Source organism: Phyllopteryx taeniolatus, chromosome 9 (genome assembly GCF_024500385.1).
Source record: "Phyllopteryx taeniolatus isolate TA_2022b chromosome 9, UOR_Ptae_1.2, whole genome shotgun sequence".
NCBI lineage: Eukaryota > Metazoa > Chordata > Actinopteri > Syngnathiformes > Syngnathidae > Phyllopteryx > Phyllopteryx taeniolatus.
In genome coordinates, this window is record NC_084510.1 from 10,993,686 (window position 1) to 11,021,235 (window position 27,550).

The 27,550-nt window shown below is 42.5% G+C and overlaps 1 protein-coding gene across 9 annotated transcripts in view; it reads left to right on the plus strand.

The window, feature by feature from the left end:
• Positions 1-27,550, plus strand: part of magi1b (membrane associated guanylate kinase, WW and PDZ domain containing 1b) — a 162,123-nt gene that overhangs the window by 85,666 nt on the left and 48,907 nt on the right. For all 9 annotated transcript variants that reach the window (XM_061785957.1, XM_061785958.1, XM_061785949.1 and 6 more), the window contains 7 exons: positions 15,399-15,518; positions 19,148-19,387; positions 20,778-21,003; positions 21,208-21,290; positions 21,876-21,911; positions 26,447-26,504; positions 26,912-27,018. In XM_061785957.1, coding sequence (XP_061641941.1) covers positions 15,399-15,518; positions 19,148-19,387; positions 20,778-21,003; positions 21,208-21,290; positions 21,876-21,911; positions 26,447-26,504; positions 26,912-27,018 — 870 coding nt within the window. The remainder of the gene's footprint in view (positions 1-15,398; positions 15,519-19,147; positions 19,388-20,777; positions 21,004-21,207; positions 21,291-21,875; positions 21,912-26,446; positions 26,505-26,911; positions 27,019-27,550) is intronic.

Genomic DNA, 27,550 nt, shown 5'->3' on the forward strand with positions numbered 1-27,550 from the left:
TTATTTGTTTTTGTTTAATCATTAAACAGTAAAAAAAAAAAAAAAAAAAAACAACAGGTCAATAGACGGTAATCCCCCCCAAATTGCAATAAACTTTAATGCAAGACAATTTGTTTTGACAATGTCTTTTCATCTGATCTGTTGTATTTAAAAGGAAATCTTTTTAAGAGTCGGCTTTTACTTTTCTTGCTCCATATTGTCATTGAATTCAAGAATGTTTGGACACACTGACCTGCATCTCTATTTACTTTTGGATTACCAACATAGCGGCGGCACGGTGGGAGACTGGTTAGAGCGTCAGCTTCACAGTTCTGAGGACCGGGATTCAATCCCCGGCCCCGCCTGTGTGGATTTTGCATGTTCTCCCCGTGCCTGCGTGGGATTTCTCCGGGCACTCCGGTTTCCTCCCACATCCCAAAAACATGCATAAATTGGGAAATCTAAATTGCCCGTAGGTGCGGATGTGAGTGCGAATGGTTGTTTGTTTGTATGTGCCCTGCGATTGGCTGGCAACCAGTTCAGGGTGTACCCCGCCTCCTGCCCGATGATAGCTGGGATAGGCTCCAGCACGCCCGCGACCCTAGTGAGGAAAAGCGGCTCAGAAAATGGATGGATTACCAACATAGCACTAGGTGGAGGCCAGCACTTTCCATAGTGGCATTGAAGTTATATATAAGCTTTGACATTTGCATTAAGACATCTAATGGAGGACTAAGAGTTTTATACCGTACTGTCATACCAAATAATTAAGAAACGATACAAAGGGGTACGAAAGATGAACCCTCTCCTTTTAAGAATAGTATTAAAAACGTACTCGGTCAGGTTAAAAAGTCTGTATTTGTGTGCATTGTTATGGAAAGTCTTTGTGTTGTAGATAAACTAAAGATTTGGGATTTAAGAATCGAGAGACAATTCATTGTCAGGATTGAGCTATAGCCCTCACTTGCCCATGAATCTTCATTCTTCAATTTAACAAGATATGTTGGACAATTCAATCTTCACAACTTTGTGGGAAAAGTTTGGGCAAGGCTCTTTGCCTTAAACTAAGGCATGGTTGGATGAGTTTGGCGTTGTTCTAGTCAGGTTTTCAAGGTAACTATAATTGACTTCATCACGTCACCCTCAGATGTTTGTGTGCGCTACTGACAAACCCTACTTTGGGTGGAGGTATCAATCAGCCATTAATACTAAATTGGCTTGGGAGCCTTAGGGTTATGGTGAGGTCCTCAGTTTGTTCAGTAAACAGAGTAATGTTACGACCCAGGTTTCCTCCCCAGTATAAGTCATTTAGGGATTATTATTTTTTTAAAATCCATGACGAAATGAATTCACATCAAGATGTTGGAGCATGTTTTTTCATCTGATCTGTTGTATTTAAAAGGAAATCTTTTTAAGAGTCGGCTTTTACTTTTCTTGCTCCATATTGTCATCGAATTCAAGAATGTTTGGACACACTGACCTGGATCTCTATTTACTTTTGGATTACCAACATATGGATATGTTTAGTCTTCCTTCTCTGACGTCTTGTGGCTGTTTCGGAGTTTGCAAAAGGAGAAGAAGCCTGGAACTAATTTTAGGAAGGTGCATGAGTCAGGTTCCCTCGCATGTTTTGAAATTAAAAAAGAAGACAATCTTGGAACAGAGGCAGACTTACAATTTGAACCAAGCTCCAATGAGGTTATCAGGCAAAACATCTCAGTACCCAGCCATGAATCCAACATTGTCCTAGAAGTCATGGCCAACATTGTCCTTCAGGATAAGCTTAAATGTAGGTCATAGCTAAATTGCAAGGCCATGCCTGAGGGCCTAGGGCCTTTCTGCTTTGGGTAGATTTACGTAATTAAGGGAAACCATTTTTTTTTTTTTTTTTTTTTTAATATAAACAATTATTTTCAGAACCTGGGTTCTGGTTGTATGCATAAATGAACAACTACCTTCCATTGGCACTATTATGTTTGACCAACTCTAAAATCGATGCATTCTCTCTTGCTTTTAGTTTAAACGCAGTCACAACTTTTTTCGGACCTATTGGAAGTGGATATAATTTACCTTATTTTACTGAGAATTTTCTGTTCCCCAGTTAGACAATGTACAAACCCCTATTCCAAAGAAGTTGGAACGTTGTGTAAAACAAAGAAAAACAGAATACAATGATTTGCATATCCTTTTCAACCTATATTCAATTGAATACACTACACAGACAAGATAGTTAATGTTTAAACTGATAAACTTTTTTTCTTTTGCAAATATTCACTCATTTTGAATTTGATGCCTGCAAAACTTTCCACAAAACCTAGGACCAGGGGCATGTTTACCACTATGTTACATAAGGATTTAGTGTACATAATTTGAGACGAACGGCGGCGAAAACTTTTTTTAATTTTTTTTTTTTCGTCCTGCAGAGGCAGAGGTTTTGTCAACCAGTTTTTGAAGGCGACTTAGCTGAGTTAATCTTTTTTTTTTTTTTTCCCCCAGCTCTACGGGTGAGTACCTTTCACATTGGAACCATACAGTACCGATTCCCAGCTACTGGGAATCAATACCGGTACTTAATGGTACCAATTTTTGGTACTTTTGTGCGTGTTTATGTGGTAATAAATAATATGTTCAATAATAAAATCCCAACATTTATCAATTTCACATTTGTTTTTCAATGTATAAACTTTGACGAATATATCAAAAACAATCCCTGTTTTAAAACAAATGACCACAAGAGGATTGAGTAAAAATAAAGTTGCCTGAGACTATACTCATTCATCAAGGTCATTTCATTCTCAAGGGCATTGAATCAATCGCAACTGGACTGTTCTGTTTGTCTTAGATATTGTTTCGCCTCTAATCCGAGCAGGCTTCATCAGTTCATGCAACAAGGCTTAGTTAGGACGCACTAGCCAATGTTTGTATGGAAAACTCAACTATTTATGCTCCAACTTAGAGGCATGCCCCACACTACGTATGGTATCTTTCTTTTGGAAGGCAACAAAAGGTAAGAGCTGTTAAGCTATCTGGCCAAGAGCCTATTGTCAGTCCACCGGAGTTGTTGGGTGGAGACTCCCTCATTGATATTACATTAATTTTTAAAGTGGTCGTGGATTTACGGTCAAGAAGGCCTTGCTATTTGTTGGTGGCAGAATTATAGAGTTTCTTTGGAATGGACTTACTTGCATTGTTAGTGAGAGAGGTCGTAATTCCCTTCCTCTGTTAAGCGGTAGTTTTTCTGGCCTCTCTCACCCCTCTTTCAAACCATCTGTCTTCCCTGTCCAGAATATATGTATATATATGTTGTGCAGCACTGCTCTGTTCAAGTGCGCCATGGAAATTGGCTAAGTCTTCCACTCCTGCTGCCCAAACAGTCACAAGGACGATCTTAGGTACCGTTTGATTTTCCGTGAATTGCTACTCGGTAGTACAGACCGAAAAGTGGTGAATCTCACCCCATCCTTGCTTGTGAACAACTGAGCATTTCAGGCAATGCTCCTTTTTCTACCCAATCATGACACTCATCTATTTCCAATGAACCTTTTCACCTGTGGAATATTCCAAACAGGTGTTTTTTGAGCATTCTTCAACTTTCCCAGTATTTTGTTGCCCCTGTCCCTGTTTTTTTGGAATGTGTTGCAGGCATAAAAAAAAAACAATAATGGTCATCAGTTTGAACATTAACTAGCTTGTCTTTGTAGTATTTTCAATTGAATACAGGTAGAAAAGATTTTGCAAATTATTGTATTTTCTCTTTATTTACATTTTACACAACGCCCCAACTTCATTGAAATTAGAGTTTGTGGTAGATAATACCAATAGTGTCAAGTCATTCTGTGCCTTCACAATTGAAATTAATTTGACTTCTGTCACACATGTACAGTGAAAGGCCATACGCTCCCCTAAAATAGTCCACCATCCGTTAAATATAGATGAGATACTTGGATTTGTGTGCCAACGCACACAGTGCTTGATGAAGGAAAGCACTGAAGGTCTTTGTTCATGACTAGACTTTGTCCTATATGACGTTTTTAGGGAGAATTTTAATAAACGCGACTTGTTTGAGTCAAACACTCAGTAGTAGTACAGTAGTATAGTCCTACAGTCATAAGCTTCACAATCCTACACAACACTCGAGCTTGACAGGCGAACCATTAATAGAATATACTGTACTGCCAAATAGGAGAATAGTTGCTTTTTCCCAGTTTCGATGCCTAGTAAGCCAACCTCGAAAATAAAAGTGGAGAAAATCAACGAAGAAGCGGCAAAAACCAACGAAGAACGTCCTTGAACACGAGCTTGTGCCCAACGGAGGCAGCGAACAAAAGTGTCTTAACTTTAAAATTAATGACCAGTCACCTCAGTGCAACACTTAGAGTAAGATTATATTGTGCAGAGGAGGGAACTTCAGTGAAGTCAATTGGCTGAGTGTGAGACAGTACTTCTATGCCAACAATGAGGAAGCTAACAAGTTAAACAGTGGGTTGCACTCTTGCACTGATTGTTTTTAGCGTTTATTTTAGTCTTCAAACCAACAGATTGAATTGGGACAAAATTCACAAAAACATTGTCGGAATTGTATCAATGCAGCCCTATGGGGGGCACAAGCCAGTGCAAATTGTAGGCCGGTTCCAAGCCAGGATAAATGCAGAGGTTTGCGTCAGGAAGGGGATCCAGCTTAAAACTTTGCCAAACAAATATGATCCTTCATCTAAAGAATTCCATACCGGATGGGTCATGGCCCGGGTTAGCAACGTCCGCCCCGGCACGGGTTAACCTGGAGGGCGCCGGTGGAAATTCAGCTACTGTGGGTCGAAGACGAAGGAGAGGTGGAAAGCGGGTTCTTAGGCGGAAACCTAGAATTGAATGTGGGGACTTTGAATGCTGGGACTATGACAGCAAAATCTCCGGAGTTGGTTGAATTGATGATTAGGAGAAAGGTTGATATATTGTAATTATAATATTGTATACAGTAAGGCTAGAAGTTTAGGGGCAGGGTTTAAATTATTTTACCATGGTGTAGATGGGAAGAGAAATGGAGCAGGGGTTATTTTAAAGGAAGATGGGTAAGTACGGCATCCAGGAAAGGAACTTGAAGGGACAGATGGTGGTAGACTTTGCAAAAAGGATGGAAATGGCTGGAGTGAACACTTTTTTCCAGAAGAGGCAGGAACACAGGGTGACCTAGAAGAGTGGAGGTAGAAGCTCGCAGGTGGATTACATCTTGTGAAGACGATGTAATCTGAAGGAGGTTACTGACTGTAAGGTAGTGGTAGAGGAGAGTGTGGCTAGACAGCATAGGATGGTGGTGTGTAAGATGACTCTGGTGGTGGGGAGGAAGATTAAGAAGACAAAGGCAGAGCAGAGAACCATGTGGTGGAAGCTGGGAAAGGAAGAGTGTTGTGCGGCTTTTCGGGAAGAGGTGAGACAGGCTCTTGGTGGACAAGAGGAGCTTCCAGAAGACTGGAACACGACAGCCAAGGTGATCAGAGAGACAGGCAGGAAACTACTTGGTGTATCTTCTGGCAGGAAAGGAGGAGGAGGAGACTTGGTGGTAAAACCTCACAGTACAGGAAATAATGCAAGCAAAGAGTTAGCAAAGAGATGGGAAGGATGTGCAGCAGGTTAAGGTGATTAAGGATAGAGATGGAAATGTGTTGACTGGTGCCAGTAGTGTGCTGGTTAGATGGAAAGAATACTTTGAGGACTTGATGAATGAGGAAAATGAGAGAAAAGGAAGAGTAGAAGAGGTAAGTGTGGTGGACCAGGAAGTGGCAATGATTAGCAAGGGGGAAGTTAGAAAGGCATTAAAGAAGATGAAAAATGGAAAGGGAATTGGTTCTGATGACATACCTGGGGAGTTATGGGAGCATCCAGGAGAGGTGGCTGTGGAGTTTTTGACCGGCTTGTTCAACAGAATTCTAGCGGGTGAGAAGATGCCTGAGGAATGGAGGAAAAGTGTGCTGGTTCCCATTTTTAAGAACAAGGGTGATGTGCAGAGCTGTGGGAATTGTAGAGGAATAAAGTTGATGAGCCACACAATGAAGTTATGGGAAAGAGTATTGGAGTCTAGACTCAGGACAGAAGTGAGTATTTGGGAGCAACAGTATGGTTTCATGCCTAGAAAGAGTACCGCAGATGCATTATTTGCCTTGAGGATGTTGATGGGAGAAGTACAGAGAAAGTCAGAAGGAGGTACATTGTCTCTTTGTGGATCTAGAGAAAGCCTATGACAGAGTACCCAGAGAGGAACTGTGGTACTGCATGTGGAAGTCTGGAGTGGCAGAGAAGTATGTTAGAATAATACAGGACGTATATGAGGGCAGCAGAACAGTGGTGAGGTGTGCTGTAGGTGTGACAGAGGAGTTTAAGGTGGATATGGGACTGCATCAGGGGTCAGCCCTGATCCCCTCCCTGTTTGCAGTGGTAATGGATAGGCTGACAGATGAGGTTAGACTGGAATCCCCGTGGACCATTATGTTTGCAGATGACATTGTGAAAGCAGGGAGCAGGTGGAGGAACAGTTAGAAAGATCGAGGCATGCTCTGGAAAGGAGATGAATGAAGATTAGCCGAAGTAAAACAGTGGAGGGGGAAGAGTGAGGCTACAGGCAAAAGAGATAGCAAGGGTGGAGGACTTTAAATACTTGGGGTCTACAGTCCATAGCAATGATGAGTGTGGTAAGTGAAGAAACGGGTCCAAGCAGGTTGGAACGGGTGGAGGAAGGTGTCAGGTGTGTTATGTGACAGAAGAGTCTCTGCTAGGATGAAGGGCAAAGTTTATATAAAAGTGGTTAGGCCAGCCATGATGTACGGATTAGCGACAGTGCCACTGAAGAGACAACAGGAAGCAGAGGTGGCGGAAATGAAAATGTTGAGGTTCGCTCTAAGAGTGACCAGGTTGGATAAAATTAGAAATGAGCTCATCAGAGGGACAACAGAGATATTTTCGAGACAAAGTTAGAGAGAGCAGACTTGGATGGTTTGGACACGTCCAGAGGAGAGCGAGTGAGTATAGTAGAAGGATGATGAGGATGGAGCTGCCAAGCAAGAGAGGTTGAGGAAGACCAAAGAGACGGTTGATGGATGTTGTGAGGGAAGACATGAGGGCAGGTGGTGTTAGAGAGGAGGATGCAGGAGATAGGCTTACATGGAAAAGGATGACGCGCTGTGGCGACCCCTAACGAGACAAGCCGAAAGGAAAAGAAGATTCTCTCACAGTATCACAAACACTCACCTTGTGTCTCATCGGTGGGTAGGTAAGAGTATCGTTTTACAGAGCATTTGGTTCCATTCATTATTCTTTTTCTTGCCATCTAGTTTTACTGTCATCTTCACCGGTGTCGTGTGAAGTTACCTTTCGTGCCAAAATGCTGAGTTCCGGTGCGTACCGTTCAAAACAAAAAGGCTACATGCTTTAAACAGGAAGTCAAGTTAAAACTTGCACTTATAAACCATTTGGCGTGATAAAACAGTCACAAATAATTTTAAGAATGCTGAAATTAGCTGAAACAATTAATGAATATGAAGTCAATTGGGCAAATTACACACACATTGCCTTCTAGTTCATAGGTTTGACATTGCTACTGGTTATAAAGAACCAGTAGAAGAAGTCAAATGTTCATTTTAGTTTATACTGCGGCCTGCTAAGAAAATGGGTGTTCATAATTTGGACACCCTTTATTTAAACCATGCAGATTTTTTTGACCAAGCCCTCTAAAAGAATGGGAATCGAGAATAGTTTGGAAACGGAATCGAAATGAGGAACCGGAATAAGGCCCGGAATAGCTCAAATTCAAACGATTCCCAACCTTACTCATCATGGCCCTTAAGGTTTTACTTTTAATGTCATTCATGGTATTAAACTTTCAAAATGTGAACAGCAGAAGTTAATTATTTCTTGACGGTTGAATCCCAAAAATATTTATTTTTTTACGGAGCCTGCTATGCCACTAGGTGGAAAAGTTAAAATCTAGACCAGTGTACTTTGCAAACAATGAATACTTTCAAATGACCCACCACTGCTATTGACCTACTATAAATGAGGATATCATTACTGTTGAAAGTACAAATGTACTGTACTTGCATCATACCATTTATGTAATACTGCATGGTAGTATATAAAGGTTAGTTACAAGTTACAATCAATAAATACAGTATTCACCCAAGTGAAATTATATTGTTACAAATTCTAATAACATATATTCTTAATCATGACATCATTGCACATCCTAATGTTGTCACTGTTTTACAACAATACAGGGTTGCACGTATTGAAAGGTAGGGTACAGTCACCCTCTAGGAGGGTATAGGAGTCTTGACTGTCCTTAGGGTTTCAAACTCCTAGCAAGATTTGAATGTAGCCTCATTTCACTGCTCCCTTCCCCCCACCCTCGTGTCTCTGACTAAAGCTACGCCCCTCACTAACGTTGAACATATTGCCATGTCACATGCGCCGCGTGTGCCTGTGTGTGTGCGCGTGTGTGTGTGTGTGTCCATGCAAATGATCGACATCTCTTCAGGCACACCTTCTGTCTCTACAGTGTCTGATAGGCTGCCGGACCGTGCCACGTTTTACAGTAATAATATAAATTAAATTAGAGGCATTAGATGGAGCCAGAGAGGGATGATTTTTAAAAAGATAATTTTATTAATATTCTACTGTCAGGTCATACAGACAGTTTTATCATGACAAAAGTTTTTTCTTTTTTTTTCTATGGAAGAATGGGAGAAGTAATGTAAGAAGTGTTAAAGTCGGCGTTGCATCAGGTGTAGGAGACCTCACAGACCGAAATTTTGGAGTATGTGCAAACTGGTATCAGTCGGATCCTAGAAAAGCTATTCAGAGTAGATTTTTTTTTAGGCCTCGTCTCAGGTGTTGCCTGTGATACATCATGAGAATTGGCTTCTTGGTTATGCTTTATGATTATGCTTGGAGCAACAAATGTTTATTGTGTTTTAAAATCAAATTGAAAGCATTGATCTGAATTATGTTTTTGTTTCTCCAGCTCAATTATTTCTACTCACTCCAAGGGATAGTCCAGTCTCAACTTTTCTCTATTGTCAAACTAAAAAAGTATTGAGGCCTCGCTGTGAAATTAAAGGATATGAAAGTTTGAAATCACACCAGTTGTTGTCTTGCTCGTAATGGAAAAATGGGGAAAATGTTGGTTTAAACTTTTATACAATGATGTGACTGGCCTACAACATTGCTATTATATGGTCAAACTTAATTACTCCTCTCATGAGCAGTCAAGTTTAGTGAAAGTTGTTTGTGTGTATGTGTGCAACAGCTGCTAATAAGAATACACAATCAACTTTGCATGCATGTTTGGCATGCGTTTGGACACACATTTAACTGTTTGGTGGATTGCATAGGGATAAAAGTTGTCTTCATGTATCTCAAGGGGGAGCCATTAGGATAGAGGAAATGTATAATGTATTTTTTTTTTCAGGCATGCTTGGTTTATATGTACAGGTATTTGCTCAATTTCCTGTCCAACCTCCCATCCCTCTCTCTCATTTGTCATTTATGCATCATGTGTTTTCTCTTGGGGATCAAGCCTTTAAGTCATGCTTCTAAATATTTTATATTTCTATGCATGGAATCAAAAAGGTAGTGGTGAAGCCACGGGAGAACATGGAATAGTATGCATGTTCTCTGCTTCTACGTTTTTTTAGCCTGGTACACTGTCATGTACAGTCGAATAGGTTAACTAAAGACTTGAATTCGCCCATGGGGCAAATGGTTTGTTTTAATACTGTGACACCTGTGATAGATGGAGAAATGCATGGTATACCCAGCCTCTTTACCTAAGGTCAGCTGAAGTAGACTTCCTTGTGAGGCTGGAGAAGCAGGAATCCATCCATCCATTTTCTACCGCTTATCCGGGTCGGGTCGCGGGGGCAGTAGCTTTAGCAGGGACGCCCAGACTTCCCTCTCCCCAGCCACTTCATCCAGCTCTTCCGGGGGGATCCCGAGGCGTTCCCAGGCCGTAGTCTCTCCAGCGTGTCCTGGGTCGTCCCCGGGGTCTCCTCCCGGTGGGACGTGCCCGGAACACCTCACCAGGGAGGCGTCCGGGAGGCATCCGAATCAGATGCCCCAGCCACGTCATCTGGCTCCTCTCAATGCGGAGGAGCAGCGGCTCTACTCTGAGATCCTCCCGGATGACCGAGCTTCTCACCCTATCTCTAAGGGAGAGCCCGGACACCCTGCGGAGGAAACTCATTTCGGCCGCTTGCATCCGGGATCTTGTTTGACCCACAGCTCGTGACCATAGGTGAGGGTAGGAACGAAGATCGACCGGTAAATTGAGAGCTTCTTTACCATAACGGACCGATACAAAGTCTGCATCACTGCAGACGCTGCACCGATCCGCCTGTCGATCTCCCGTTCCATTCTTCCCTCACTCGTGAACAAGACCCCAAGATACTTTAACTCCTCCACTTGGGGCAGGATCTCATCCCCGACCTGGAGAGGGCTTGCCACCTTTTTCCGACTGAGGACCATGGTCTCAGATTTGGAGGCGCTGATTCTCATCCCAGCCGCTTCACACTCGGCTGCGAACTGCTCCAGTGAGAGTTGGAGCTCACGGCTTGATGAAGCCAACAGAACCACATCATCAGCAAAAAGCAGAGATGCAATACTGAGGCCACCAAACCGGACCCCCTCTACGCCTCGGCTGCGCCTAGAAATTCTGTCCATAAAGGTTATGAACAGAATCGGTGACAAAGGGCAGCCTTGGCGAAGTCCAACCCTCACCGGGAACGAGTCCGACTTACTGCCGGATATGTGGACCAAACTCTGACTCCGGTCGTACAGGGACCGAACAGCCCGTATCAGGAGGTTCTGTACCCCATACTCCCGAAGCACCCTCCACAGACTCCCCGAGGGACACGGTCGAACGCCTTCTCCAAGTCCATAAAACACATGTAGACTGGTTGGGCGAACTCCCATGCACCCTCGAGGACCCTGCCGAGGGTGTAGTGCTGGTCCACTGTTCCACGGCCAGGACGAAAACCACACTGCTCCTCCTGAATCTGAGATTCGACTTCCCGACGGACCCTCCTCTCCAGCACCCCTGAATAAGACCTTACCAGGGAGGCTGAGCAGTGTGATCCCCCTGTAGTTGGAACACACCCTCCGGTCCCCCTTCTTAAAAAGGGGGACCACCACCCCAGTTTGCCAATCCAGAGGCACTGTCCCCGATGTCCACGCGATGTTGCAGAGGCGTGTCAACCAGCACAGCCCCACAACATCCAGAGCCTTTAGGAACTCCGGGCGAATCTCATCCATCCCCGGGGCCCTGCCACCAAGGCAGGGCTGACCTCGACTCACAACGTCCCGAGTCGAGGTCAGCAGCGCCCCATCCCCACTATACACAGTGTTGGTGGTGCACTGCTTTCCTCTCCTGAGACGTCGGATGGTGGACCAGAATTTCCTCGAAGCCGTCCGGAAGTCTTTCTCCATGGCCTCACCAAACTCCTCCCATGCCCGAGTTTTTGCTTCAGCGACCACCAAAGCTGCATTCCGCTTGGCCAGCCGGTACCCATCAGCTGCCTCAGGAGTCCCACAGGCCAAAAAGGCCCGATAGGACTCCTTCTTCAGCTTGACGGCATCCCTCACCGTTGGTGTCCACCAACGGGTTCGGGGATTGCCGCCACGACAGGCACCGACCACCTTACGGCCACAGCTCCGGTCGGGCGCCTCAGCAATGGAGGCGCGGAACATGGTCAACTCGGACTCGATGTCACCCGCCTCCCCCGGAACATGAGCAAAGTTCTGTCGGAGGTGGGAGTTGAAACTCCTTCTGACAGGGGATTCTGCCAGACGTTCCCAGCAGACCCTCACGATACGTTTGGGCCTGCCACGTCGGACCGGCATCTTCCCCCACCATCTGAGCCAACTCACCACCAGGTGGTGATCAGTTGACAGCTCCGCCCATGTCTTCACTCGAGTGTCCAAAACATGCGGCCGCAAGTCCGATGACACGACCACAAAGTCGATCATCGAACTGCGACCTAGGGTGTCCTGGTGCCAAGTGCACGTGTGTGTTCGTTATGGACAATCCGTGACGAGCACAGACGTCCAATAACAGAACACCGCTCGGGTTCTGATCGGGGGCGCCGTTCCTCCCAATCACGCCCTTCCAGGTCTCACTGTCATTGCCCACGTGAGCATTGAAGTCCCCCAACAGAACAATGGAGTCCCCAGTGGGAGCGCTCTCCAGCACCCCCTCCAAGGACTCCAAAAAGGGTGGGTACTCTGAACTGGTGTTTGGTGCATTGGCACAAACAACAGTCAGGACCTGTCCCCCCACCCGAAGGCGGAGGGAGGCTACCCTCTTGTCCACCGGGGTGAACCCCAACGTACACGTTACCCTTTCGGGCTGTGCCCGGCCGGGCCCCATGGGTGCAGGCCCGGCCACCAGGCGCTCTCCTTCGAGCCCCACCACCAGGCCTGGCTCCAGTGGGGGGCCCCGGTGACCCGCGTCCGGGCAAGGGAAAACGAAGTCCATTGTTTGTCATCATCATTAGGGTCTTTGAGCCGTGCTTTGTCTGGTCCCTCACCTAGGACCTGTTTGTCATGGGTGACCCAGCCAGGGGCATAAAGCCCCAGACAACTTAGCTCCTAGGATCACTGGGACACACAAACCCCTCCACCACGACAAGGTGACAGCTCAAGGAGGGGAGAAGCAGGAATGAATATGTTTATTGTTGTAGACTAATTGTTTGCATTGGTCTACAACTGCATGCATCATACTGACTGGTCATGTTGAGTATATTTTGATGAACCATTGGTGGTTCAGAACTTCTTGTGCCACAGCATGACATCTAATATCTCACTACTGGATTCTCTGATCCACCTTTTGAAATGGAAATGTTTTTAATGCCACCCATCATGTTAGCGATGATGTTAAAGTTACAAATCCACAAACAAGTCAGTTGTAAATGAACACACTTCCACCTTATTGAACAATAATGTAAAAAAAGACGAGTCGTCACTGTAATTTTTTTGGGTGCAAATTGAAGCAGCAAAATCAAACTGTGTACAAAAGCCAACATTTCAGCTTTGTTTACCACATACCAAACCTTAAATGAGGCAGTTGATTGTAAACACCCTTCCTGAGATGGTATCTTGTCATCTGCTGAAAGAGGACGTAAGGACAGAATGACACTTTGTTTTACACTGATATTTTACATCACCACCATGAACAGGAGCCTTGCGTCATGCAGTGTTTTTTTTTTTTAAAGAAATGTATCATTACCAGCAAAAGGATCTAATACTGCTTCTGCTACAGTGTACTTCATTTGTGAGTTTGTCCCACTTATACAGCCTGTCATGACCTCCATGCCTGACTAAGTGGCGCAACTTTCTGCTACGTATTTCTTTTGTTACAGGGATTACATAGTGGTGAGGTTTTGTTCACTTTATCCCTAGCCTAAAATTGCTTTTGCCTGTCAAATTCTTCCTTTTTTTGAAATTTACCTTTCCTGAAGACTTTTTTCAGGCACATCAAGGCCCATCTTAGCAGGAGTCTCTCTATGCATTGCTCTCACGACTCCCAACCTATCTTTCCGCTACTCCCCATTTAACAGCTTGGTCAAAGGCGCTTTTGTGGTGGGCATTGAATTAATTAAGTCTATAGAGATGACAGTGTCTAACCTCCTGGGTTTAAGCCAAGGTTCCACTTTTTTTTTTATCTTATTTTAACGCTGGTCACAATTCCACTTCCTGTTTAGTTTTCTTTAATCTGTAGTGTGTGGCATTGAATTAGTATATATATTTTTTTCAGCTCAAATCTCCTACGGGGCCATACCGTTAAAAATTTTGTCACAAAGTTGATTTTGTAAGTGTGAATATATTAACCGTTGCAAATTTCCGAAGCTATCCATCTGTGTGTACTCCCCTTTTCAATAGAACTTGCTGCACAGTCGCCTTAAGCAAATACTGTATATAAAAAGGAATCTAATTGAGGCAAAGCTGTGAGGGAATTGCTGCATGTGAAAGATTCGGAAAACCCCTGCGTGCTTCAGCTTAATGTAGAGTTTGCGTCCACACATCTGTGATTAATCACTTGTGTCATGAACATGGCTGCTTTGGGAGGGTTTCTCAGAGTCTCCACACATCTATATTAACCAGTTTATTACCAACCTACTTGGAACAGAGTGATTGTGAGATTAGACTGCTTAATCATAGGTTGGAGCAGTCTTATCTGCATTCCTATTTATATGTATTAACTATTGACAGAAATCAAACTAAAAGGACAATCCAGCTTTGCAAAGCAAATTTGGGAAAGTGCTACATGGCACTTAAAGAGGCCAATAGAAAGATGGGGGAAGATATTACCACTAGTTTGGTTTGCGTTGTTTTCTGAGCTGGCATAGCTGTAAACGTGTTTACCATTGACACCACGCTGGCCAGCAGTTGTCAAAGCAAATGCCAGGTCTCACTATTTACATGCCAAACTGTACACGCACCACATCACATATGGCGAATGTAACACCTTCATTGGAGTACTACGTTGCTGCTTCACATTCTGAGTCAGTGCAAAGGAACAATGTAAACAGACATTGTGCAACATTCATGTACTGTACTGTAATACAGTGATTCCCAATCATGGTGTTGTGGCTCCCTAGTGTGCCGTGAAACATCATAAAGACTGCTGTGAGAGATTATACAATATAACTTAAGCCGTCTGAAAATGATTTATTCATTACCATTTTTTTTCCTCTATCTATGCCAGATAGGTATAGTGATGAGTAGAACAATTAAATGCTCTTCCATTAGATGGCAGAAGCTACATAAAAAAATTGCTTCCACTGTTGCTATTCTTAGAACAGAATGTCATAGCTTCCTGCAAGTATATCAGTTTAGTGTTCAATTAAACAGGCCCAGATTTCATTCTGAGTAAGTCAATTTGTGAGAAAATGAAGAGCATTATTTCAGTATTCATACTTTCAATGACATTTTTGTTTGGTGGTGTGCCGTGAGATTTTTGTAACGTAAAATGGGTGCCTTGGCTCAGTAAGGGTGCGGAAACACTGCTGTAAGACACCTCCAACATGCTCCCCTAGCAGTGATTTTTATTTGGTCATCAATACACTACACTAAACTTCCATAGCCAAAATGTCGCATTATTTTGAGATAAGATGATCAGGTGCAACACAGGTGCTATATTCAGGGCCTGAAACAATAGTTTAAAAGTGGCTCTAGAAACAATGAATAATCTCCCTTTGTCTTCTTTGTAAAGCGAGGATAGAACTGACTACAGTATACTGTATATCAGTGGTCTTTAAAATGCAGCTCTTCTCTTTATTAGAGTTGGCTTTGAGGTGACAGTAAGTTTAGCTTTTAATTTTCTAAGTCTTCCCCCCCCCCCCGTTTGCTTACTTCCACTCTCTTCTTTGAATTCCCAGGTACAACCCGACCCCCTCGTGACGGAGAAGTTCCTGGTGTGGACTACAACTTCCTTTCAGTTCAGGACTTTCTGGAATTAGAGAAGAGTGGAACCCTGTTAGAAATAGGAACATATGAAGGTAAATCTTTTAAATAACTTATTTGAATTGGGGAAACTTTTTTTCTTCAACCTTTTCTTGACTTAACATTTCTATCAAGCGGTTCAGTTCCATTGTGAATTTTGCAGTGGTAAGCATGATCTTGCTAATATTTATATTGCAGGGTGTGTCGGTGGGGTTATGTTTGCTGCCTCACCTACATAAATAGTGTGACATTGTAGTAGCTTGACAATGAAAAGAAAAAACACAATTCATTGCTGTGCACTATTTTTTGTTTATTTTCTTCAAGTGCATTTTAATAGCTACAGTAAATAGTGGTGACGGTCCATTAAAATTCAGAATCATATCTAGATCCAAGGGAACATTTTCTAGTTTAAGCAAAACATCAGTGTGTGAAAAAAAAAAATACATAAAATAGGAAGCCCTTTGAAGAATACATACCTACGTGGATACTGTAGATAGGAAGTACAGTATATGCAGTATATTATATAATGCAAACAAATGTATGCCAACAAAAACATGACTACAACTCATCACTAAAGGTCACTTCATATTTTCCGCATTGTGTGTCCACAGACTGCGTACACGGTTCCATTAATACTACATTTCGAGTTCGTCGGTACATGTTCCAAGCATGCACATTGGTCCACACACCCCAGCTGCATGCATGTGCATGAATAATCCAAATGTCTGGCGAAAGCAAAAAGAAACCGCTATTGTATTTGTTGTTCAGAATAGTTCACGTCAGGAATTTTGAGCCATCTGGCTATCTTTATAGTCTCTTAAAATTGAATTATAAAGATGGGAATAACGGCGGATCTCTTCACACAAGTGCGAGGCAATGCAAGTGCCATTCCTGTTGTTTTTTTGTTGCTCTGGCGCATACTGTGCTTCCTATGCGGTCAATCGCCACGGTCACAAAAACTGGGCTGCACGCGATCGACCACGAAACCTTGCACACAGGCGTATGACGATATTTACATCACATGGGCCACGCGCAGACTGCGGACATAAGGACTCTATCTTAATTCTACAATGACTGTAAATGCAATATATAGTGTTAGATATTACATGCAGTGTCACACCGTGGGTTGTGGTAAATGAAGGAGAAATGTAAGTCACCATTGAGTTTAATGAGGGTTTTTTTTTTCTCTTAAATTTATCTTAAAAGCATAGGGTGTGTGAATGAATTAGTCACTGCCATATGCCACACTCGACTAGGCTATGGTGCCATTGCAAGTCCACATGATGACCATCTAAATCAGTGGTTCTCTACTGTTGTCACCTTGGGACCTGCATTTTACTCTTGTTGCAAAGTTGTGACCCACTTTTATAGAAAGATTAAGATTGTTTTTGTTTACAAATAGCCTTTGAAACACTTGCATTCTATATTGTACTTTTAAATGCCGTTTCAAATTAGTTTGCTGTACTGCCAAAGGCATATTGCTTGCCATGAGGTCCACCAACCAAAGGCTGAGGTGCACTGTATTTATTTACAGAGTAAACTAGTGGCTAGAGAGCAAGGAAGTAGCGTATCTTGTCAATCTCCTACTATGTTCCATGTGGGAACTTGGTGCGCGTCTGTACTGTACCGAAAAAAATCTGTTTATTTATTTATTTATTTTTTTAAACTAGCTGTCCACTACCCATCCAAAATGGCTCAGCGACCCACCAGTTGAGAATCACTGATCTAAAGGTTGGGACTTCTCCCTAATTTGATAAAACTACAAAATAACGCTTGTTGATGATGTTATTGTACTGTATGTGCATCAGTGTGAAAACAACTTCAACACGTATGGCCACGGAGCTGCCAGCACCATTTTAAACAGTTCTAAGCAGGAAAAAAGCCGTCCAAAAAAGTGGTGCAGCCACATCAAACAGTCGCCGCTCCTCAGGTACTACTATGGGAAAGTTAGGTGCTAACTTGAGCTGCATGAGGTATGGCTCCCCTAAATCAATAATCCCCGCCTCTATGGTGGCAAATAAGATACACTTCTGAAAAGTATCGTGATCACTAAATAACTAAAGGATGAGGGACAGACGAGGAGGAGCTGCATGTGACACACTGACCAAAAGGGGACAACGAGACGATTGAGAAGCCCTGCTAACCACTAAGCTAACATGAAATGTAGTACAGCGAAACACCAGAATAAGTGGTTAGGTGGTACAGTACACTCATCAGAAGTCTGAACCACATCACGGCGAAGAATAACCAGCTGAGAACAGCAAGTTAGCGAGTAAATTAAGAGAAAATGCCTACAGAGAAAATAATACAACAGCTACACAGTAGGCACACACGACAGGTCCATCCATAACTGAGGAGGAGGAGAAGCCTTCAAGGTCGAAAGTACATTTCAAATACACTATATTACCAGTAGTATTCGCTCACCTGCTTTGACTCGCATATGAATTTAAGTGACATCCCATTCCTAATCCATAGAGTTCAATATGACGTCGGTCCATCCTTTGCACCTATAACAGCTTCAACTTTTCTGGGATGGCTGTCCACAACGTTTAGGAGTGTGTGTATTGGAATGTTTGTCCAGAAGCGCATTTGTGAGGTCACACACTGATGTTGAACGAGAAGGCCTGGCTCTCAGTCCCCGCTCTAATTCATCCCAAAGGTGTTCTATCGGGTTGAGGTCAGGACTTTGTGTAGGCCAATCAAGTTCATCCACATCAGACTCTGTCATCCATGTCTTTATGAAGCTTGCTTTTTTTGCACTGGTGCATAGTCATGTTGGAAGAGAAAACTGTTCCCATAAAGTTGGGAGCATGGAATTGTCCGAAATCTCTTGGTATGCTGAAGCATTCAGAGTTCCTTTCGCCATAATCCCCCCTCCACCAAGATGCTCGGCCATGGAAACCCATTCCATGAAGCTCTGTGCACTGTTCTTGAGCTAATCTGAAGGTCACATGAATTTTGGAGTTCTGTAGCGATTGACTCGGCAGAAAGTTTGCGACCTCTTCGCAGTATGCGCCTCAGCATTCACTGACCACGCTCCGTCAGTTTACGTGGCCTACCATTTTGTGGCTGAGTTGCTGTCGTTCCTAAACGCTTCCACATTCTTATCATACAGTTGACAGGAAATTTCACGACTGGACTTGTTGCACAGATGGCATCCTATCACAGTTCCACGCTGGAATTCACTGAGCTCCCGATGGCAACCCATTGTTTCACAAATTTTTGTAAAAGCTGACTGCTTGCCTAGGTCATGATTTTATACACCTTTGGCCATGGTAGTGATTGGAACACTCCGATTTCCATTCCGATTATTTGGATGGGTGAGCGAATACTTACAATAGAGTGTATTTATATCAGCAATTTTGTGTGTGTGTTTGTTTCTCTGCACTAGGGGTGTAAATGTTTTTTGAAAACAGTCCCAACCGTTCGGTTCGGTCCGCATGTGTTCCGTTTGGTTCATAACGTGCATCTTTTTTTTCTCATTTACCAAGAGTAAAGCAGTGTGCCCTCCAGAGCAAAAGTTTCAAGTTCGGTGCGTGTCGTTGCCATGTCTCGTTCTTTTGAATCCCTTTGCGTTCTAGACAGGACATGCCATCTGCATCATGCTCTTCTTACTAAATTACCCTTATTTTTCAATTTTTTTTAAAAATCTCGCTACTTGACTCCTCTGTCTTTTGTTGCCTAGGAAACTATTATGGGACACCCAAGCCGCCGTTGCAGCCCCCTGGTAGCAAAGTGATTACCAATAGCAGCGGCGGTGATGCCCCACGACCAGACGGGCTCAGTGGTAGCCTGCCAGGCTCGCAAGACTCCACGCCCCGACGCACCAAGTCCTACAATGACATCCACAATGCTGGAATAGTGCCTGGAGAACAGCCACAGGAGGACGACGAGGACCTCCCTGACATGAACAGTAGCTATACAGGTATGTATGACAGGACTGTCAAATCTCAAAATTTGCCTCTATCATTAGCTATCTGTGCTTAGCCTTGAATGTTGTACATAAACAGCTATGAATCAAGTTTTGTACCAATTACTACGAAGTTTTGAAGAGTTTGGTGGACAAAAGCGAGGCGCACACAAACACTCTTTTCAATGATTGAGTTTACATCAAATGACAAAGGTCAATCTTTTATTGGCCAATCAACTCACAGTTACATACCAATGCCATTCAATAACACCTGCATAACATTGACTTCTGATTACTAAACTAAGATTGTATTTAAGATTTCAAACGCCCTTTCTCAGCTAACATTTTCATATTCATACATATAAACTTCATATTCCATATGTCTGAGTTGGTGCTGGCGCTTTTAGATGACAAATATTTTAAGCTAATGAGTGCAGACACTTAGAAGAAACTCCTCTTCAATAGCAAGCTGACAAAAAGTCATGGTCTATTTAATGTGGACTATATATGCTCTGTTAAGAAGGAATCAGCAGGAGGTCTTGAGTGCTGATGGGTAAAGTGGGAGGTGATCATGAAAAGTGGGATTGGTTGGGAAGGCGTAAAGGGGGCACGTGGGAAAAAAATGTGACTACAGAGATACACAGAGGCAATGAGGGAAGATAAGCTAAAAAAAATAAATAAAAAATCAAGGATTTGTGGCAGAGCACTTGAAGACAGAAGCGCTTGTTCGACTGGTGAGTAAAGCATTTTTCTGGGTTTGGCCCCCATCTATCCACCCAAAAATATGAAATACTGCCATCTGGCTGCAAGCAGCAGATGGTGAATGGCTGACCAGCCTCCACATTTGTCTTCATGACTACTTGGTGGTTCATTTCAAGTGGTGAAAGAGCTGCAAGATGACGTTTATACCATTTAAAATGACCGTGTGCACAGTGATGGCATTAGTTGTGTTTTGTCGAAATAGCGTGTTGTAATTATAGCGTTGTGAATATTACAGATATTTCATCTGTGTTAGTAGGTCAAATGGGCTCTGTCAGAACGTTGACCTATTAAGCTGTTTCTACAATGTGTTCTCTGGTGGTGGCACCAAAAGTTATTTGCCGTCTGTGCCTGTGTGAGCTGCGAAGGTGCCAGTCAAGTGTGAGAACGAGATAACAGGAAGAAAGGTGATAGCAGTCCATGGGCCCTGGCTACAATGTGTGAACTGCCCACTCAGCCGTCTTAATTTAAGTGAATGACTATGTGGCCCTTGCAAGCTGTTATCTGCTAAAAGCATGAAGTTGAGTCAGCAAGTTGTTCTAAATTCCAAACCCTCATCTGGTCTGATCTTGAAGTGCAGGTTCACTTAACACAGAGGACATTTTCCAGTGGAAATACAATGTATCATTTGTATTGACTCTACCAGGAGAATCAAGTGAATTAGACGAGATCCATCGCTCGGTCAGACCCTTCACCCCTCGCCAGAGTGACCCATCCTACCTTGGGACAACCCCCTTACCACCGGCCACCACGGAGAGCACTCAGCAGACACACCCTAACCTGAGCCATCCTCCCCCAGAGGACCCTCAGGGACCTCTGCCTGACAACTGGGAGATGGCCTACACTGAGAACGGAGAGGTCTATTTTATAGAGTAAGGACACTTTTACATGCACAAGGAAAACATTGCTACATTTACCACAAACTGCGTACAACAAAGTATATATGCAAGTATGAATTATATGTATAAATCATCATAGTAGACATTGAATTAAATCCTTCTCACCACATGATTGGTAAAACGAACAAAGCAGCAACATTTCCAGTCTTCGTCTGGTTAATTTTGTGTTCTTTTCAGCCACAATACAAAGACCACCTCTTGGATAGACCCTCGGTGCCTGGACAAGCCTCAGAAACCCCTGGAAGAATGTGAAGATGATGGTATGAATCTGTGTGTTTGTGTGTGTGCTTGTGGGATTCCATTGTCAATTCTGTTTTGGTCATGGAACTGTGCTCAGTCCTCAAGTCAGTGTAGGACTCAGAAAATAGAGAGAGGTCTTCAATCCAATATCAAAGCAGCAGTTACTAATGACACATTTTCAATTTTGTGTTTGTATCGAGGAAACAAACTGTACAGTCTCTGGATGGCATTTCTCTTCATTTGAGCAAAATGTCCCTACATTCCTAGGACGAAAACAAATTATTGTATGGCTTCCTACTACACAGCTAACATACATATTTATACACTGTATTTGCACAACACAGACCACACATATGCCTTCCATGAGACTTTGTAATGTATGCAAGCACTTGGTTTACTTTGTATGATGATACATATTTTCCTCACTAGCAGGGATTGTATCACAACTCAAACCACGTGCATTGTGCTGTGGATATTTTGCACATTCGTACTCTCTTGCCACCTAGTGGCAAGATGTAGTTGTTACAGTTGACAATACACTTCATCTCTGCCCTCTTTCTTCTTCACTTGGACCTGTGTTGCTGTGGTGTCCACCTGCTGAGTAGAAGGGGTTCATACAGAGGAACTGGACAATGACCTTGGTGAGTAACACACACACACACACGTTAATCACCACTTTTAAATTCATCACAACACCAATGGCAACTTGGTCGTATGCACATTTAATCCATAATCTCAAAATAATTTTGAATTTAGGTATTAATTGGCCAGTGCAGTCCCTTAGAGAACTATTAATCAGTAGTGCATCTATCAACGCTGGTCGCCCTATTCGTTGAATTACTATTAGGTCAGTGATGAGTATAGCAAATAAAACAATGTACAGCAATCTTCAGGCGGGAGGCGGTGTACACCCTGAACCGGTCGCCAGCCAATCGCATGGCACATAGAAACAAACAACCATTCGCATTCACATTCACACCTACAGGCAATTTAGAGTCTTCAATCAACCTACCACACATGTTTTTGCAGATGTGCTAACCAGTCTTCCACCGTCCATCAAGTTAATTTTGGTTACTATCTGTATGCAGTTCAATTCTTTATTCTTAGTTGAATATTAGGTCACATGTTAATTGCCGCATCATTACGTGCCACATATATGCACTTCAATATTTGCTCTTTTCATTTTCAGCCATCGTTTAGTATCTTTAAAATGTCTCCAATTAGAATGTAGAAAAACCAAAATCCAGATAGTATAAGACGATGATAATGACATTCTATTCATCTCAGAATGAGACATTTTGTCACAAACACTTGACCTTATTACTTTCCACGCTGAGATTTCGAGTTTTCACAAGCACTGTTTGTGATTACAGTAGTTGCCTTTAACAAAGTGTCCCATTTCCTCGTCATGTTCACAGACAACAACACACACACATTAAAGCATCATCATTTCATATATAAAAGAGGAGAATGTTTTTGAGAGAGATAGTTCTACTTAGCATTTACTACTACTGGGTGTCTGTTTGAGGCAAATAGGAACGTGTTTTCCTCTTGACACCTACCAGCTCACTCTAACTAGACTATAAGCTACTTGTGGTGGGAAGTGTTTGAAGACACTACATGAGACTGACCTAAGAGAGCTCTGATTAATTATAATAGCAACACTTTGTATTTTTGTCATGCTTTGGCTCTATCTGGAACTATAACAACACAATTTTAATAATAGGTAGGCTTTTAAAAAAAAAAAAAAATCTTCTCATATCTGTGGAATGAATGATCGTTACAGTCACCCCCTGAAAAAAATATTTTTACCATCTCCTGTGGATTTAAATTTTTTTATTTGTTGTATTTATTTTTTGCCACCGCCCCTTGCAATGGGGAGAGATATGTTTCAAAATTACTTTTACAAATATATCTGTGATTTATGTGGCACGGTGGTCACATCCGCCTCACAGTTCTGAGGACCCGGGTTCAAATCCGGCCTCGCCTGTGTGGAGCTTGCATGTTCGCCCCGTACCTCCGTGGGTACTCCGGTTTACTCCCACATTCCAAAAACATGCATGGTAGGTCAATTGAAGACTCATAGGTGTGAATGTGAGTGCAAAATTGTTGTTTGTTTATATGTCTCCTGCGATTGTCTGGCAACCGGTACAGGGTGTACCCTGCATCTCCACCAAAGTTAGCTGAGATAGGCGCCAGCACACCTGCGACCCTCGTGAGGATAAGCGGTACGGAAAATGAATGGATGAATATCAGTGATTTACACAGTCATCAGCGGAGACAGCAACACTGCTGCCTAGCGGATGGAGAGACGGGCCTTTCCACACGTGTGAATATTCTCAATTGTGTGTGTGTGAATATCTTGAAAACTGTGTGACGTCTGTCTCAAAAATAAATGTGCGTGCCCACTCATTCACAAACGCACTTTCAAAAATTCACAAGCAGAATTGAATATTTACAAATGATAAGTCATGATAAATGCACACACGACACTAAAAAACACGTGGAAATCGCGGATATATTTGTGGATCTCAAAAATTTGTAAATCGCAGATATATTTGTGGATCTGAAAAAAACGTGTGAATCACAGGTGCAGTATATTTGTGGATTAGAAAAAGTTGTAAATCGCGGATTTATTTGTGTAAACATTTTTGAGACATCTCTCCCCATACCAGGAAGTTGCATAATCAATATAATGAAGAACATAAACTCCATTATGATTTATTATTTAATTAGTGGGATATATACGCCTATGGCATTCAGCACCTGCAAACTCATTAATAACATCAGCAAAATTGGAGAAAGGCAAAGAGGGGGGATCTGACAATTGACTTGTCTTGTTAGCGGCTTCTTTTGTTAAGCGTCTTAAACAGTGGCAATATAAAAATCACCAGCTCAGATCACCCTCCTTCCTGTAAGACAGCTCCCCACTGGATGAGCATACTCAATGTTATCGATTAGCACAATCCAATACAGGTGGGCAAAGAATTGCAATTAAGTGCAGCTTTCTGAAGAGGAGCAGTCCCTGGCACTTTATGAATGTCAGCAGCTCATGCATGTACAAATTCTCTCTCAAGAGAAATCAGTCACAGCACTGTATCAAGAGAATGAGATGCAACCAAAACATGTAATTCATCACTGCTGACTCCCCCTTGACTTTGGAATATGTTATGGGGAGTAGATGGTGTGTGATGCAATGAAGGACAGAGGCATGGGGAATCGTGAATGAGCGACGCACACATATACTTGTCCTGAACTGGAGCTAGCACAGTGTGAAATCACATGGGTGATTGCAATTTTGCACAGGGTAATGTGTAACTGCACTCTGTTTCATGTTCCACTTGAATACATTTGGATTATGATTCGCCATGCTCGCCTCATGCTCAACACTGTAAACTTGCATTTCTGACATTCTATGTGGGCTTTGTATTTAATGCAATTTTCAGGGATAAAATAAGATTTTTCTTTTTAATTTTGTAAATAAAAATCATGAAAATTGGAACCGACTGGACGAAATGTAGTCCTTAGGCAACACTGTAAACAAACATTGAGACTTTTTTTTTTTTTCCCAAAGAAGGGCTAGGCTTCGTGTATCTTTGTTTCATAATATGCAATAATAAACAGTTATTATTTTCAACCAACCAAAGAAATTTAAGTCACTAATTACATTCCATTATACAGTGTTTGTCTGAATTATTATGAAGTCCATCACGGTAATTAGCTTCATAAAATAAGATAATCAATCAGAAGATAATGTGTAATATGGCAGATTATGATGTTTCGGCTCCTAGGTTGTGGGTTTGAACCTCAGCCCTTGTGACCATGTTGAAGTGTCCATAATGCTCACCAACTGTTCAACAGCCGTAATGTCTCTCTACCACATTACGCCGACGGCTGAACGTCGACATATTATGATATTCATTGGTGAAAGATATCGGTGCCAGCTGAGGAGCTTTTCTGCTAGAATATGCTACTGACTGCTTGGAGTGTTTTTTTTTTTAAAATTTTTTTATAAAGCGCAGGGCTCCCACTACAATGTCCATAATGGTGAGTTAGATATGGAGATATATTTTATTTGCTACTTTGTTGGTTGTCAAATACTGTATGTTAAAGTGACTCGCCCGCTCTGTGGCACAAGAAACTTTGGGCTCCACTGATCTATCGAACGGCAGGCACACCCCCTTTTTTTTATTAATGGACCTCCAAACTTGTTGAGTCTTAAGCACAGTATTCTGATTAAATTCCTTGTATTGGCTTTACTTTATCCAGAATTTTAAAAAAAACACGTTCTCCTTCAAAGTGTAGCATGTTAGATGGAGCAGTGCACAGGTCCCACTGGTGATGACACATCTGTAATGGAAAGTATTTCCATATTTAAAGTGTGGTTTATTTTCCGAATGGATTTCTGTGACATTCATAAGTGTCAGGAAAACTCCATATTCCATTATTTACAGCTAGCCTCAGACTTCAATAAGTCAGGCCTCTTTGGTGGTTGTACATACATTTTTAGTTCACGCACATTGGGTGTGTCACTTGTCAGAAGTCTGGACGGCAGAATGCACGTAGCTGAAGTCAGGCGCATAAAAGAAAAGAAAAAAAAAAGACAAGATAATATGGCCCATACACAGTAAAGGATATGCAGAACTGTCAAGAAAGATGCTTCTGGGAAAATTTGTGGATACAGTTTGTGATGTGTAATCTGTATCCGAGAAAGTGGAGGATATCCAATAATCACTGTTTGCAAACAGCTTTACACTCTTAAAGCATTGCTGAAAAAATACCTTTACACACTTCAAAGTGTGGAAGTCTTATTTTAAACAGTGTTCATTATAATGGATATTTTTGCTCTGAACCCTCTCTATGCCCCAACACCGCCCTCACCACATTATAGACCAGCCCTTGTGCGTCATTTTGTCAATCTGCCCAAGGGGGTCTTGTTCCGTTGTTATCTGATGTGTGGAAATGTCAGCAGTGTGCAGAGACACGGGCACAACCAGACAGCATGGGATGCTGATGGGTCACGTTTGCCTTGGAGACCGACTGACAGATAGATACAATGCAGAGGCAAAAGGTTCCCTACTGGCCTTGCCTCTAATAGCACAATACATGTCATCAAACAACTTGATGCCATTCCCCTTTCTCAGCAGACTCACTGTCTTGTTTTATTCTCTTTTAGAACTTCCACCCGGATGGGAAAAAATAGATGATCCAGTGTATGGAGTCTACTATGTTGAGTAAGTGATGTACTGTACAGTATAACAAGTCACCAAGCACTGACACACAATTAGTAAATGCACTGCTGCAAAACAAAAGAAGATACTTCATTCTGGTATTGTTAATAGGATCAGTTATTATATACACTATATATAATAGCTCGGTGCAAGACCAGGGTTGATGTAGACATTTTACAGGTTGTGGGTATGAGTCTGCATGCTTTACATATAAATACTATATTTATTGTTTTACTAAGTGTTAAAACCATGCCATCACTTTCTCCCATCGTAACTTCTTCTCTTATAATATGTTACGTGTATGATAATCCCCATCTTTCAAATCCTACTTGATTCTTTTTAATTTGTTTCCGTTTAATCATTTGTCCACTCCAACTCCACCACCATGTACTCTTTCTTTTCTTTTGAAGTCATATCAACAGGAAGACCCAGTATGAGAATCCTGTACTGGAGGCTAAGAGGCGCAGGCAAGTGGAACAGCAACAGCCTCAACTGCAAAGCCATCAGCCACCTGAAGGTAAGCGCTACATCCGAGGTTCATTTCCAAGACCCATAAGGGCATCATTTCCTTTCTATTCATCTGGGTGATTGAGTATGTATGCACGTGAGAGATTCTGCCTGCCTTTACACTGATTCTGCTATCATACAATTTTGTGTTGCCAGCTAAGTGCCCTCTCATAAAGGCAAATCTTTGATTTCAGGCTGTGTCATGCAGCCAATTGGACTTAATTTCGGTTTTCTGGATTCTGTTGGGATTCCTGTATGTAGCAGTAATCGTACATATTTTGTTCCCCAAGGTGAGGACAGGTCTGTTTAGCCTCATTTAAAAGCATCCAACTCGGTGTCATTCATAATTTGTTTCTTAATGATTAAAATAATAACTAATGATGTAGCAGCACAGGCAATATTTAACTGAAGCTGTTTTGCCTTATTCAAGTCTTATAGAGCGAGTAATTGTATATGCATAGAAACTGTCCTATCAAGCTCCGACCTTTGCCCATTCAGCAGAAATTGTTTGATTCCACTCGATTACCTGATGGCTTTTCGCC